The sequence below is a fragment of the Atractosteus spatula genome, chromosome 5 (assembly GCF_055471065.1).
Source record: "Atractosteus spatula isolate fAtrSpa1 chromosome 5, fAtrSpa1.hap1, whole genome shotgun sequence".
NCBI lineage: Eukaryota > Metazoa > Chordata > Actinopteri > Semionotiformes > Lepisosteidae > Atractosteus > Atractosteus spatula.
This window is the reverse complement of record NC_142710.1, coordinates 17623951-17639038: the sequence shown is the minus strand read 5'-3', so window position 1 is coordinate 17639038 and position 15088 is coordinate 17623951. Positions and strand designations below refer to the sequence as shown.

Here is a 15088-nt window from a genome sequence, read left to right as displayed (position 1 = left end):
AAAAAGATGTGAGTTGTACATTACTGACAAGACAATGAGGCACAATCCCGAAAGATCTGCTCATGCAGAAAAGCAAACCACTACTCCCATTTAGGTGCAATTTTAATTCTAATTCAGTTTTTCCACATACTAGGTTATTCTAAAATATTAGCCCTCTCAAAGGCTTTTGCTTGGCTTATAACATTCTATACATTTTCCATGTATCACAATGAAGCAGAACGTTGATCTAAATGAAAGTGAGGATGGAAATGACTTAATTTTTATCCCTCCGCTGTTAGAATCCTAACAGAGGGCTGAAGTAAGTGAGGTCGTTGTGTTAAAGGTCAACAGGCAAAGCTGGTAATCCAGTCCTTAATCTGTGCCGCAGCTGGAGCTGGAGCGATGCAGGTAGGGAAGCAGTCCTGTAGTTTTCCCCGCGGAGACCTTTTCATTTCTTTCCCTCCAAAATATTCTAAGGGCCTCTGGAGAGAACCTTAGCTGAGAGCATGAACGTTCTGTTTTTCAAGGGCTTGCCAACAGGGAAAGTGTTCATGCCGTGTTAAGTGTTTGCCAGTGTGGCGGCTAACATGCAGGGGGTATATCCCCGGTGTGAATGCTGCTCCTTATGTGCTCAGAGCCCCTCTGCACTTGATTGTTGTAGAATTAAAGGCCAGCCCTCCCCCACACACACACTACTGGGTTTCCTGGAGCGTCAGTGTTGCTCGGGCCTCTCTGGGTGTCTCCCACCTCAACAGCAGGGCGGAGATGCGGGGAGGGACGTGAGCTGGATCGATGAGGAATGACGGGGCCTACTGTACCTTGCATGTTTTAGTCAATGTGTTCGTGTCCCTGCTAATCTGCCAGATTGCGGGCTGTAATAGATATGCAGAACACAGGCATATTGAGATGACCTTAATCAAGCAAAGCGCGCCACAGCGGGAACAGGCTGCCGAGCGGAATGGTTAATAGCTTTTCTTCAGCTGAAGGAGTGCATCAGAATCTCATTTATTGTTGATATACTTCAAGAGATGTGTGAGGCACCAAAGAGACATCCACTGGTTTTAATTCATATTCAGGCAATCGACGACATTAGGATTTACATGCACACTGAGAGGAAGAAGGAAAACCTCCGTGAGCAGGCAGTGCAAGGCAATTTGTGTTCATTCCCCAGACAGATATGAGATCAATTTAATTTAACCATCCAGGGCACTGATGTGTTCAGCTATACTGTTGGTATTCATTTTATTTTTATATCAGTATTTTTATTCATTACTCTTTCAATAATAATTAACAGTAAATGACTATTACTACTACAATTACTAAGAAGAAACCTGCCACAGATATTTACTTACTGCCCTTTGCCTTGTAGCACTGCTTACAGTAATTATTTTGTTCAAATACCCTTAAACATTGGTAATAATTATTTAAAAAGAAAGGTAATTGGACTGGAGCTACATGAATAGTTTGTCCTGTGTCTTATTTCCTCTTATACGCTAACCTTTTCTAGGAAATGTAATTTTTTTTTAATATGGTACCAGTGTTAAGCAAAGAAGTGAATTCACATAACACTGTTTAATTGCATCGTATTCAAAGCAGTGTTTCACTGCGTGAGATTTCTAATAACTTGATTTTTACAGTTATAAATGCAGCCTGCCTTGTATTCATTGAATCATAGCATCAAGTCAGCCTAATTCAGTTTCTACAAGATGGTTATCAATTTAATTTGTTCAAGCAAATCACCAAACGTATCTGCACCTCTGAAGCACTATTACTGGTATTGATTTTTCCTCTGACTGGAGCTGGTAGTGTCTGACGCTTTACTTTCAAGAGTGAACATGCAGTTAATCCAGGTAAGCAGACCAAGTTTGATTTCTGTACATTAGATTTTTTGAAAACATTGAATAGTTCCATGCAAACTATGGTAATGCTTCCTGTAAAATGAAGTATAACTCACAGTACTGAAAGAAAATAAAATGATCTGAACTTTATCCATGCATTTTCTACTAGGGTTCATGTCACCCCTCAAAATATAATTTTTTGAATCTCAGGAGTATAAGACATTTGCAGGATTATTCAGAAACAAGGACGACTCCCCTTGCTCCAGCTTGAATTCAATTGGGGTTGCCTGTGAGCTCTGAGCACGCCCAGCACAACTCATTAGACAGGAAGTAACTCCTCCATGCCTAAACACTGGGTCTCTTATTGCAGTCTAGGTTTCAGAAAGGGTTGACATCACTTCTGCAACTCTCTTGGTACAATGAGTCCTGTTACATAGATATGTCTTTGTTTTGTGACCTTCACCTTACCTGGCAGTTTGGATACTCATTGAGACCATCACGGAGTTGTGCAAACAAAGGTATCAGATTTTCTCTATTGCAGGTTTCTTAATATAGTCCTAGATTGAATCAAAGTGTAAATACCTACAGGAATTAGGAGTCCTGAACCACACTAATTTTAAACTCAGTAGAATTTGCCAGTGCCTGAAGAGATACTAGCAATTCTGAAAGGAAGCCTGGTTAATTTGTATGACAGTCCGTGCCATGATGTTAAAGTGTCTGTGCTTAGTTGCAGTACAGTATGTAGTCATTTCAGTTAGAAGTATTGTGTGACAAAAGGTTTGCAATTCAGCTACAGAGCCTTGCTCGGTTTCAAGCCTATTCATGTTAGAAGATATAATCTAAACAGGGAATGATCCCCTTTCTTGCATGGTGATTTCTAGGTGCAAAAGCAAGGATTCAGAACAGTACAACACAATGTCCTTTTCTAAAGCAGAGTGTTAGGAACTTATTTTCATGCAGTCAGGTGCATGTGGTGGGTAGTAGCAGGACTGTGGGCCCTCTTCTGGTTGTCCTAAACTCCATGTCTGTTGTAATTTTTCAAAAACCTTGTGAAACCTTGATTTCATTCACAGATTCGTAGAGACTCTGGGTTCCATATGGCACCAGAAAAGCTCCCATGTGGAGTGCAGACAAGATCTCATGTAATCCAGAGATTGCTGCGTCACACCTGGGTTAGGTGTGCTGGCCCAGCTGATACTGGGAATCTTCAGTAGATGGAACACAGCTGCTGGAGTTGAACTGGGTGTCCTAATGTCACACAATAGAAACCCCTATGCATGTCTAGTACCTGTGGTGGGGAGTGTGACAAGTCAAAGCTGCACCCGTTCATAGTGTGATGCCTTAATCTCTGCTGCAGACATGTTGACGGTCTGGCAAGCGTCACCTTCTGTAGGGCCTGTCCTTATTGATTTGATCTCTCCTCTGCTGGTTTGGGAGTTGTAGCAGTTGCTTGGAGCTGATTAATGATTGGTGTTTGCAAAAGTAAAAAAAAGAGCATTAAGGAAGTCTGTAAATGTAAAAATAAAAGAGATTTCACTGTACCACCCAGCCTTTAAAAGTGCATTTATTTCCATTTCATGAGCTGGATGAAAGTGATGTTCTTTCTTTGCACTGCTCTGTTCTTGAGAAGGTGATCCACTACTGTGCTCTGTTTTTGCTGCTGGATTGATTTGAGGAATTTTTTTCCTGTTCATTTTTAGCTAAGTCCCCCCCAGGTGTTGGATTACTCTGGGCAGTCTGAAAGCTTTCCCAAGCACTTCTCCTGCCTGGGTGTGCATTTATACATGAAGAAGGGTCTGCGAGGGCGCCATCCTTCAAGTCAAAGGAATGGGCAAAGAGAAGCCCTTTCGAGGAGCTGCTGTGCTAGTAATTAGAAAACCCCAGCTGGAAGGCTTCCTGCGTGAATCATGTAGGAGGCTCGCTTTGTGATGTAACTCCTTGCACTGCAAGCATATCTACCTTGGCCAAAGCTGAATGTACAGTATCTCCTTGCTGAAACGTCTGGAGATAACAGTGGGAAGATGTTTATTTTTTTTACAATGAAACAGCTTCTTCCCAGCTTAAATGACTTTTTTACAGTCACTTTCATAGGAATCTCAGTGGAAAAGCCCGGCTCTCTCTCTTTTTTTTTCCCGTGAGGTGGATGTGTAGGTTTGTGCTGCCGGGCGTTCACTTTCTGTTGGAAGCTCTAATATGAGGTCGTGAAATGAAGGCTCGCCGCTTCATTCACAAAGCGAGCGAGCAAGTGGAAAAAAACGACAGGCTCAGAATGAAGACTGAGTTCACACGTTAGCTAGTTTATTTGCTAGCTGCCATTTGATATCAAATGAAATGAGATAGGCCACTGCAGGGGGAGAGGGAGAATCAGCAGTTCGAGAAATTGAAATTACTCGGCTTTGTAGAGCTGAAGGAGAGTGTACAGTTACTCCTCCAGCTATTTGATTTTCCAAGGTGATAGTACTTCTAACCCCTCACCCCAATTTTTGCTTTATTGATGGAGAGCTTGCAGATCCCAGGAAAGCAGTGTCCTTTGTTTGAAGAAAAAAAAGAAAAGAAGAGCTTTCTTCCTCTAGGTGGGGGGGGGGGATTCCAGAGTACACCACCAGAGTACACCAGAGTACCACCAGAGTACACACCGCATTGCAGACACCTGCCCTGTATAATGGTGGTGCTGCTTCATCACCAGCTCAGGATTGTCTTCTCTCTGCCATGAAATAAACATTATTCTTCTTTTCATCACACTTCAACATGTGTAAGGGACCTTAAAGCAGCCGTGGAAACTGAGAGCTGTTCAGTGCTTTCAGGTCATATAACATTTCATCTGGATTATGGCTAAAATACAGGATGTTAAAAAACCTCAATTTGTCCCATTGCAAATTTAATTAAATGCATACTTACCCTGGGCATTGCCACCTGTGTGTATTTTTTATCATTACAGAAAAAACTGTAGATCCCTGAAGGACATGCAAAACTAAATAATACTCTGAATCTTTGGCTCATGAAACAAATTTACTGGAGTCATTCCTGGGCATACTCTAAAATGAACTGATATTCTGACATTCTCCATAGGCATGCACAGCAATTACAAGACACAGATAAGCATCTTCCAGCTGTATCGTGCACACTGAATTTAATTTAATTTAATTTTTGTGTGTCTTTATGTGAGAGCTGTGTCATAACATTTTTATAACTTTTGTTTTTGTGATGTAAAGAATTGTGATTCTGAGGTGTTATTGTTATTTTTTTAGTGTGGCACCATTATTTTCATATGAAGGCATTTGTCTTAACCAGGTTTTTTTAAATCAAATTTTTCATCTCCAGAATAATTTTGCAGAGGACATTCATGAGATTTCAAAGCACATCATATTATAGAGTATCGTCAGACCCATTGTACAGGTAGATGGATGCCAAACAAAATAGGTAGTGATTTCTCATCTCATCCCAAGCACATATTGTTTGTGAGAATGCAGCGTCCATTGTACTTAAGTATTCTAAATCAGTTTGATTGGCTGTACATTCATTGACACACTTATTAAAAGCTGTTCTTTTAAGGTTAGTAAGCTTTTGATCTCTTGTCTGTGTTTGTTTCTAATTTCAGGCTAGATTTAATGCACTATGAAGCAATAAGAAACAGTTTCCAATATTTCTGATGACATTTAGAGCTTGTTTTATTACCAGCTTGTGTAATTGTGTGGAGCGGACAAAAGGTCCTGCTTGCTAGCTGATGTATGGGCTCTACACAATGGCTATTCAGTTACGGGAATAAACTAGGCTGCTGCTGGTATTTTTGTTATAGGGATGTTTGGAATGATCACCTCCTGAGTGGCTTTACAAGTACAGCCATTTGCCCAAGTGCAGGTTAAGCTCTATTGTCTTGGGTTCGAGGCTGGGTCAGGTGACTAAAAGACTGTGACTCCCCAAGTCAAGTGGATTCCCCAAGCAGTGACCCACTGTTACTGTAGCTGTTCACCGCTGAGAATGGGGGTGCAATTAGTTGGCCTGGGCTCTCATCTCCCAGTGACACTGCACCCCTGTGGCCTCCTGACCCCTTGCAGGCATGTGGTGCTCTGATGCGCCTCTCCTCCAATTAGCGCTGATCCTTCAGTATGGAGCTGTGCTGCCTGTGACGTACTGAAAGATGATCAAAGCTAGGGAGGGTCGGAGGGGTCTGCCTATACCTCCTCATTCTCCCCCTTGTGCGGTCGCAGCATTCACAGCTGTGAGCTGACACATGAAAAACCCAAATCGGGTGGGTATAAGAAAAATCATAAATTTAAAAAAGAAAAAACTGTCAGTCTTGCAGTTCGGTCTTATCTGATGTGGTTATTGGGTACACCGATTCTCTGTAGCTGAAGAAATTTAAAACACCAGTTGAATTACAATAGGATGAAGCCCGAGATCAAAATGCTGATACAAGCGCCAGCGACAGAAGCACACAAAAGGAAATAGAACTCGGCCTCTTACACATGACAGCCCTCCTGTAAGACAGGGCGGCCGTGATGCACATGAGAAGATGGTGATGAATGACTCGCAAGCGTGCTGCAAATTGGTGGTGTGAGCAAATCCAGTATGTTGCTGGTCTGTTAGCTGCTTGGCAACCGCTGAACAGCTGCCTTAGAAATAGCCACTGCGGCCCTCCAGCGAGGCGCTGAAATCTCTGCCTGTGACGACCCCACAGCGACTGCAAACAAGCAGATAAATGTACAGACAAGCCTACTATTATGCGTCCTGTGGACACTTAACCATCTTTATGCTGCTGAAGACAAACGTTAAAAAAATCTATATAAATTGGTGCGATTCAGCTTCTTCTCGGAAGAGAACGTTTTGTTGCTTTAGAAAATTCGCTTTCAGTTAAAGCCCCCTACACTGTGCTATTTACGGTACAGTAGTTGTTTTCCTTGTTTTTTTACTACCTTTATTAGGATTAAGGACGTGTACAATCAATAGATCAATCAGCCTTATTCTAGTCACCCTGGTAGGGTAATTACTGTAATGTACTTAAGTGTCGTAATTTTTGCAAAAGGCAAATTGTAACAAATTGCTGACAAACTAAGAGTTTCAAAACAGATGAAGAATCAGGCAATCATAATTCAGCATGAAGTGCAGGTTTAATTGGGTCAATTATCATGACTTTTTGTCTGTAAGATACTTATATTGATGTACAAAAGAAACAACATTGTGGTCTAATTACCTATTACCTGTTACCTATGGAGAAGTCTGCTGTTTGATGGTGAATATAGTAAAAAATAATGAGATCTTCTACCTCAATAAATCGATATATGAATTTAATGTAAAAATTAGTCCTGTTTTTTGTGCATCTGTACATATTTTCTCTGAATTCGATTGCGACAAGATGTTTTGAACTTCCTATTATTATTTAAAGGGTCTTTGAAAGTAAAAAAAAAGTAAAACACCCTATAGTTCCTATTTAAAGTTCCTGCGTTGTCTCCCAGAATCTTGTTAATAACAAGAATGTAAATATGATCAATATGCATTTCAGCACCGATGAAACCCTGTCAAAAATGGACATTGAACTCGCCACACTTTTCCAAAACCTCAAGAATGGCTGATATGTAAGCGTTCAAAGGAAAGAGTGAACAAATAGAGCAAGCAGATTATCCATCCTCAGGCTGTGGTCAGATGTATTTATACTGTGAGAATAAAGATTAAGGAAGAATATTCTTATGAAAAATGAAGGAGTGCAGCTCTTTTCTGCCCAGCACCTGCATTTCTCTAAGCTTTGACACTGCAGGATTTTCTCTGCTGAGTTTCTGCTACAGTGTTTGGCTTCTCTAGGTTATTCCAGTCACAAAACTGAGACAAACATTTAAATTGTTGTCTTTACACGTCTCTCTTCTAATCCAGACATTCTGTTCCTGTTTGATCTCGGCAGCAAGTCAGTCAGAACGACAATTCAACTGCAGCCCTCTTAGTATAATACTGCACTGCACATGATGGATTGAGGGCAGCTAGGAGGCACAGATTTCTCAGCTGGAGCTCTTCAATATCTAGGTCCATGTACACAGTGTAAGTGATGCTTCAACACCACTTAAAGAAACACACAGACCTTAGGGACTAATTGCTGCAAATTGCTGATTGCTAGAGCCTGAGGATGAGTGATGCCACTTCTTGGATTTGGAAAGGAAACATTTCAGGAAACTGGGTTTTAAGCCCCTGCACAGCAAACTAGGGACGACTGGGGAATACTTGTTGCATATGTGAAATATGTTTTAAATTGAATGTCCAAATTCTTTCGTTTTAAAATCATTCCTGTTGTATTTTATATTTGAAGGCACAAAAGTTTACAGCAGTAAGTAAGCACATGTAAGTTTAGCAAAGAAATCTAAGCCGTTTCTTTTCTTGAATGCTGAATAAATTAAAGATCGACCCTGCGTTAACGCACATAAGTGAACACTGTGCAATATCAACATGGAAAATGACTCAGAAATCAATGTATACAGTTCAGTATTGGGTTTTTTTCCCACAGCACAGGTTTTGCAGAGTCATATGATTTTTTTTTTCTGGAGTTCTATTGGCTGCTTTTTTTTGTCGAGTCTTTGGTTGACGTCATGGAAGATCAAGCTGGTCTTGATGCTAGAAAGTGGCTCTAGAATAGGTCTCCCTCTCGAGACCAGCCTCTGCAGCTGATGAGGTGGCATCGTGTTCCCTCGGCCTCACAAAATGACAGAAAGGTAACCAGTCTGGGAAGAGTGACAACAGGCCTTTTTTAGCCCGAGATCTGTTACTGCTCTTGAATGTCAAACTTGATAAGAAATCCTGTGCTGAACTATGAAGTTAATGAAGGCATTGGAGGGAAAGGAGATAAAGATATACAAGGAAACACAGCTGGTGCGAACACAAATGAAAGCTGTGTATCTGCAGAGTGAAATAAACTACCACCACTGGTTCAATGACTGAATTCACTGCTGTGTTGAAAAAGCACTGTCTGGCGACTTACCTGAAATATACTAAGCGGCATGATTAGAATATTAGGAGTGAAAGCTTTCACAATCCCATTACACATTTAATGCGCTCTAACGTGATGTGCATGTGCAGCGATATACATTAAAATTAAATTTCTAATTTAGGGAATAGCATAGCTACCCTACGATGGACTGGCATCCTGTCCAGGGTGGAAGTGGATGGATGGAATAGCATAGTTCTTAAAAGGGAAATAAGGATAAGAATAATCCATACCAATGACTAATTTATGTAGGATGTCTGCTATAGCGCTGATGACAGTAGCAGGTAATTTTCTTCATAGCCAGATATGTTTGGTGTATTGAACCTTGTGTGTATCACGGACGACTCCTCTGAACATGACCAATACCAAAAGATGTGTCTGTGTGGAGTTTGTGTCTGCATTTTCCGTGAATAAATCTTAGTAAATAGCGATGACCACTGAAATAAGTGCATTAGAAAATGTGTAAGACGTTTGGGAATCTTATGATATTTTGTTTTGAAAAGCTTTTGAAAGCTTGAAGAGCAACTTGAAGAGCACGTAGAACGCACACTACTGAGAGCTCACTGTCTGCTTCGGCACTACTTTCAGCTACTTCAGCACTACAGTCCTGATGGAATCTGCTGCATTTGAGCTGTGTGGATGGCCAGTCTCCTTCAGAGGCAGCATAGTAAAGTCATGAGGTGCAGGCTGTGTCAGCGTGCCTTTGCTCCAGAGGAACAAGTAAAGTTTCATTTGATGCTGAAAAGCAATTAGAAAGAGGGGGATTTCTTTCCTTAGAATTTTTTTGCTAGCACCCAACTTATGATAAAATGCCTTGTGCTGACCTGAAAGAGGCCTATATGTTAAATCAAGGACAACCCTTCGGTTTGGCATAGTTTGAAGATTTGAGACCACTATTTACAGTAGATATTTAGGATTTATTTTCCAGCTGGCTTTATATACCTTCAACACAGATTTTTTTTATCATTCCCTGTATAATGATCGATTTGAAATGCGGGTCCCTGACAAGATATTTTCCAGTACTGTTTGGCATTAATATAAATAGCATGTTAAATTATGCAGAAGTGGCAGCATCAGGAACGTGCACATCAAAGGCAGCAGATTAATGCAGGGGATATAAAGTTTAGTGATCAAGTCCCACTAATGTGGAACTTCAGTAGGTCGGACAAGGTTATTCTACATTAGGAACTATAATTCACTCTGCAAAGCAGCACAGAGTTCTACCACTGATAAATATTCTATATGGCATCAGCAAATTCCCCTTCAACAGTCAACAGACTCACCAGAAGAATTAGGACACAGCAGGCATCCATTTGCAGTGTAGCAGGCACTATAGCACCAGTGTCTGAGATATAATTTCACTTTAATTCTATTCAATTAAGATAACATATACTGCTGTGACTATGGTGCCGATATGTAAATGCTTGGCCCAGTTTTTCTCCATGAAGAAGCACTTATTTTAGGTGTCACGGTTTATAGCTTTCGAATGCCTTTTTGGCACCCAGAGTATGTGCCGTAAATCTTTATAGTGATATATTTTACGTGAGGCTAGAGCCATGCTAAAGAGACAGGTATAAATTTCTCAAATGGGTCTGTATTTAATGTATGAGTTGCAGAAAGGAGCCTATTGCACTCATAACTCCTCCAAATTTATTGAGACTTAAAAAGGGAAAACAAATGTGAAAAAGCTTTTAAAAGCATTCTATAGCATTAAATGCACAAAGAATCATTCCAGAGCACATTTAAAAAGGTGCATTTTTCTTCAAATGTTCTGTAAAAAGCATTGGTTCAGAGTTCCAAAATGAATATGTACAGTTTCAATATATATTACTGGAAGTGGGCAGGGTTTGTAGTGCAACTCTTGGACTGTAGTTTCTTCTGTTTCTGCATGTCCCTCCTGTATTTGCATGAGTTTTCTCCTAGGTCTATGTCCTATATGCAGTGAACTGGTGTCCTGTCCAGGTTGTGTGTGTGCCCTGCAGGGGACTGGTGTCCAGTCCAGGTTGTGTGTGTGCCCTGCAGGGGACTGGTGTCCAGTCCATGGTGAAGCTACAGTACATTTTATACACCCCGTTCTCCTGGGATGGACCCCTTTATAGGTCCTGGGTTTCCAGGATTAAGCAGCTTTGTGACAGCAGATGGATGTAAACAGTGAACTGATGCACAGTACAGTGCCTATAGAAAATCTACGTACCCTTAAATCAGAATTTATTTTATCTTTATTTACATGTTGTGACACAAGCCCCACGTGAAATGCTTGAAAACCTATACAAATTTTTTAAGTTAAGTGTACACACCCCTGAGTTTGTCCTTGGTGCAAGAACCTTTTGCTTGAACTACAAATTTCTTGTGAGTTAACCTTGGAAAGGATGTGTAGACTTTCGGTAAGCACTGTATATCTTGACATTGCCTTTGTTTTAGGTTTCAGTTAGTGGTGCAGTAATGAAACCAGAAGTCTGGAATCCAGAAATTTTTTAAATAGATGTGTCAGCTGAATACACATTAAAGGATTGATTGAAGTAACTGTGTGTCGGTCTGTTTTGTATGCAATAACAATGGTGAATAACAAGCATTTTTAATCTTCACTATTGTGTTCATGATTCCAAAAAGCTTTAAAAGGCCTTTTCTAGTTCTGTTTGTTCAGGCACATCCCAGTTTCTCAGCTCTGTGAATCACTTGATGATGTTGGTTTGAGGCAATCCTTATACAGTCCACCACAATCAAGTCCACCACTTCTCCAGCTCAGAGGAGTCCTTACTGATGGTCCTTGGCTTAAAGCACAGTGCAGTCCACTTTACATTTTTAATGAAATTTGATACTGACTTAAAAATGTTAGACTGGTATTTGTAAAGAGACACAATAAAACTGATGGCAGGTTTAACTATGGGATGGCCATTTCTAAAACTGTTCTAAAAGACCTGTCTGTGCTGTTGACTTAAAGAGTGGTAGATGATAATTTGTTTCTAATGACTTTTCTCTCTTTTTCTGTCCCTTCTGCTTGCCCTGCCTTCTTTACCCCAGGAAGTGGAGGTTAGTAGCTGTTTCTAAGTCTGTATATTGCTTGTGCCGCTTTTGTCTGATGTCTTTTTTTAACCCCAGAGAATGTTTCCTGAACTTACAGGTGTTACCTGCCCACATTAATTAGGCCCATTAATATCTCCATTGGGTAAAATACTAGAAGGGAGGCAAGGGGTGACATTGAAGGAAAAAGCTTTTTATATGCAGTTAGTGTCACAATTGTAAGGGAAGATGGACGTGAGAGCTCTAACTTTTTGGAACAGAGCTAAACAGAGCTTGATAAGAGTAAGGTAAGTGTAGCTATAACCATGAAATAAAAAAGTCATGACATTCCCGATGGAGACTTCTGAGAATCACGCTGAATAAGAATTATTAAGACACAGGACCATCCTCTTGAAGAACTAAGTTCTGAGCTACCTTTATCTGATTTGCCAAGAATGCAGCGTCTGGACTGGGCTCTGAACATCTCTTGGATCTGTGCAAGAACTCTGCTTTTGTCAGACAAGCTTACTCAAATGTACATGTTTTTCTCGAAATGCCCGTTGCGCAGTATGCATTTTGTTCTTTCACCTGTGCTTCAAACGGTGAGAAAACTAATGTTACCGGTATTACAATCTAATTGAAAATCGGGCAGAGAGTTTCAGTCATGATCTTTTTTTTTTAAAGAAGGAGACTGTGAATGCCTGCCAAGTATCTAATGATTTTTAATGATATTGTATTCTTGCAAGTTATAAATCAGATTTCAATAAATAAATCAGGCTCAAAGTCAAAACAAAATACTGTAGCAAATGTAAAACAAAATCTTTTCATCCAGACTTTATAGATTATTTAGAAAACATCCCAGATGACATGAAAGAATCATACCATAACAGTAATTATACCTTCTTCAGAAGCGTTTGTGAAATGACAGATGACAGCACTGGAGGGAAGGAGAGCACTCTTCTTCTGAACTGAGGCATGGTTGCCTAAACTTTGACCTTCTTCTCTATGGACACAAAAAAAAATAGTAGTATTTTCACAATGAAAAACGGGCCTATCCATTTCAACTGTATTCCCTGCTGAAAGAAGATGACAGCTGTAGTGCCAGAGGCCTGGCTGCTTTTTAACTTGCACAGAATGTCAATTGTGAAATTCCTCTTCGATGATGAGAATGCAACCAGTCCTGAATCTGTATGCATTAAATTTGTGAAAGATACCAAAAGGGCATGTCAACTTTGGGATAACAATGATAACGGTCTTCCTCATTTTTATTGCAGCTTATATTTAATCAGATTTTAAGGTGTGAAAACACTGAAGTGGACTGAACTGCAACTGCTCAATGGGCTTGTCTTTCATTAATCACTGCCTGCGATGTGAAAGAGTTACAGTATCCCAACCATTAAATATTGTCAGTTCTTAAGCTGAATTTCTGAGGAAGCTTATAAAAATTGCTCCCGTCTTGATGGAGTCAAATACAAGGAGTATCGGCACTTGTCTAGATGTGCCTAGTCTAATTATAGCTACTCAGCCCAAGGAATGGGCAAACTGAAGATTTTAATTATAAGTATTTCACACTACTGAGGCATATGGTCCCTCATCTACTCATGGAGAAAGTTTGAAATGAATTTCTATTTAAAGAGGAAATCCTTGCAATGGACTGACATCCCATCCATGGTGAATTCCTGCCTTATGAGCCTTCCAGTTCTGTCTCTTAATGCGTGGCTTTCCAGTTATGCATTGATTTACTAACAATGATGTCTATACTCATTTGAATATTTTTAAAAAGTTCAAGACAAAACAAGTGCCATGTTGTCAGGATCAAACGCTGTTTGTACTGCGTGTCTGATTAATAAATCATCTGATGTCTCAATGGCGCGTACATGGGAGGAACACTTTGAAGACGGTGGTCCTAAGGAAATATTCCCAGTCAGGAAGATAAATAGATAAGGAAGACCACTGCTCTCAAAACCTGTTATGTTCCCTGCCCGTTGTGGGAACCTTCAATCCTCAGCTGGGTTGTTTTGTATATCGTAGCATAAAGCCTGCTTCTTGGATCTATTAAAATTAAAACTGTCTTGTGAGACACACAGGCCTGGTAACAGACTGGAATGTTCTGACATGACCAGTAAACTCCCCTTGTCGTTTTGCTGCTGTTGTACAATGAAGTATTTTTCCTGGGGTTTTTTTTTTTCAAACAATTAGAAATCTGTTAGCGTTTTAAAAGTGCTGACTAAACTGCAGTTCTCAAAGAGATAAATATCTAATTAGTAGATGTTTTTTCATGAGAACATTTGTTTTTGTCACAAATTCTCATCTGTTGTGTGAGTTATGCTTCATTAACAATCATTTATTTTTGCATTTTATAATTTCTGTGGGGTCAAATTAAATTAAATGTACCTGAGAGGAAATGATGCAATAATAATGTGTATCATTCAGTGACTATCCTCAAAGTTGATCATTATTTTTCACTATAATTTTACATTTTTTAAATTAAATACACATATTTTAATACAATTTATAAGGATACTAGAATGTGTAAACAGCTTTTCATACATTTTTAATTATATGTATTTCAAAATAATCTAAAAGTAAATAATATATACGTAATACATACAGCAAATTCATAACCATCTGTAAGAGAACAGGTTTTTGGGAAGATTGTAGAAATTCAATTCATAACTTTAAGGAAACAGAGTGTGTTTTATTTTGTGTAGTATTTTATAAGCTCTTTTTGAAAAATAAAAACATTTTTATTTCTCTGTAGGATGATTATATCCGAACCTGGGATGAAAACCAAGGATCAGATGAGAGTAAGTATAAAGGATTAAACCTTTATAACAATGCTGGACAATATTATATGTTATTCACATTTGCGGTAAAATGTTTGATTACACATGAAATTAGTGGTATCATATGAGTCAAAACAATAGTCTTACATACATACAGTAGGAAACCAGTCCAGGTTGAGCATTTTTATTTTACAAAATTAACAATTAAATCTCAGCAGGTTCTTTTTTATATTTTAACTGTAAACTTGAGAGAGTTCTCTGTATCTTGTAATGGGGTTTCTGTGGATATTTCTATATGCAGAAAGAAATACTCAACATCAGCATAGCTATAAAATAGCTTATTCATCCTGAACAATAGAAATTGATCTGATCTGTTCGCTTCCTCTGTCTTTTTTTGTCCAGAGATTGACAGTGTATAAATGTTTCTATAGAAGGTGTATAAAAACCTTCCTTATTTAGTAAACATTTCACCATTGTTATTTCTAATAAGTTCATCTACTGTGGTACAACCACTTAGTGTA

At 39.4% G+C, this 15088-nt stretch overlaps 1 protein-coding gene across 1 annotated transcript in view; it reads left to right on the top strand.

The window, feature by feature from the left end:
* LOC148834641 (testican-2-like) overlaps positions 1 to 15088 on the top strand; it is a 48764-nt gene that overhangs the window by 13026 nt on the left and 20650 nt on the right. The window contains exon 2 of the mRNA XM_088915770.1: positions 14543 to 14588. Coding sequence (XP_088771896.1) covers positions 14543 to 14588 — 46 coding nt within the window. The remainder of the gene's footprint in view (positions 1 to 14542; positions 14589 to 15088) is intronic.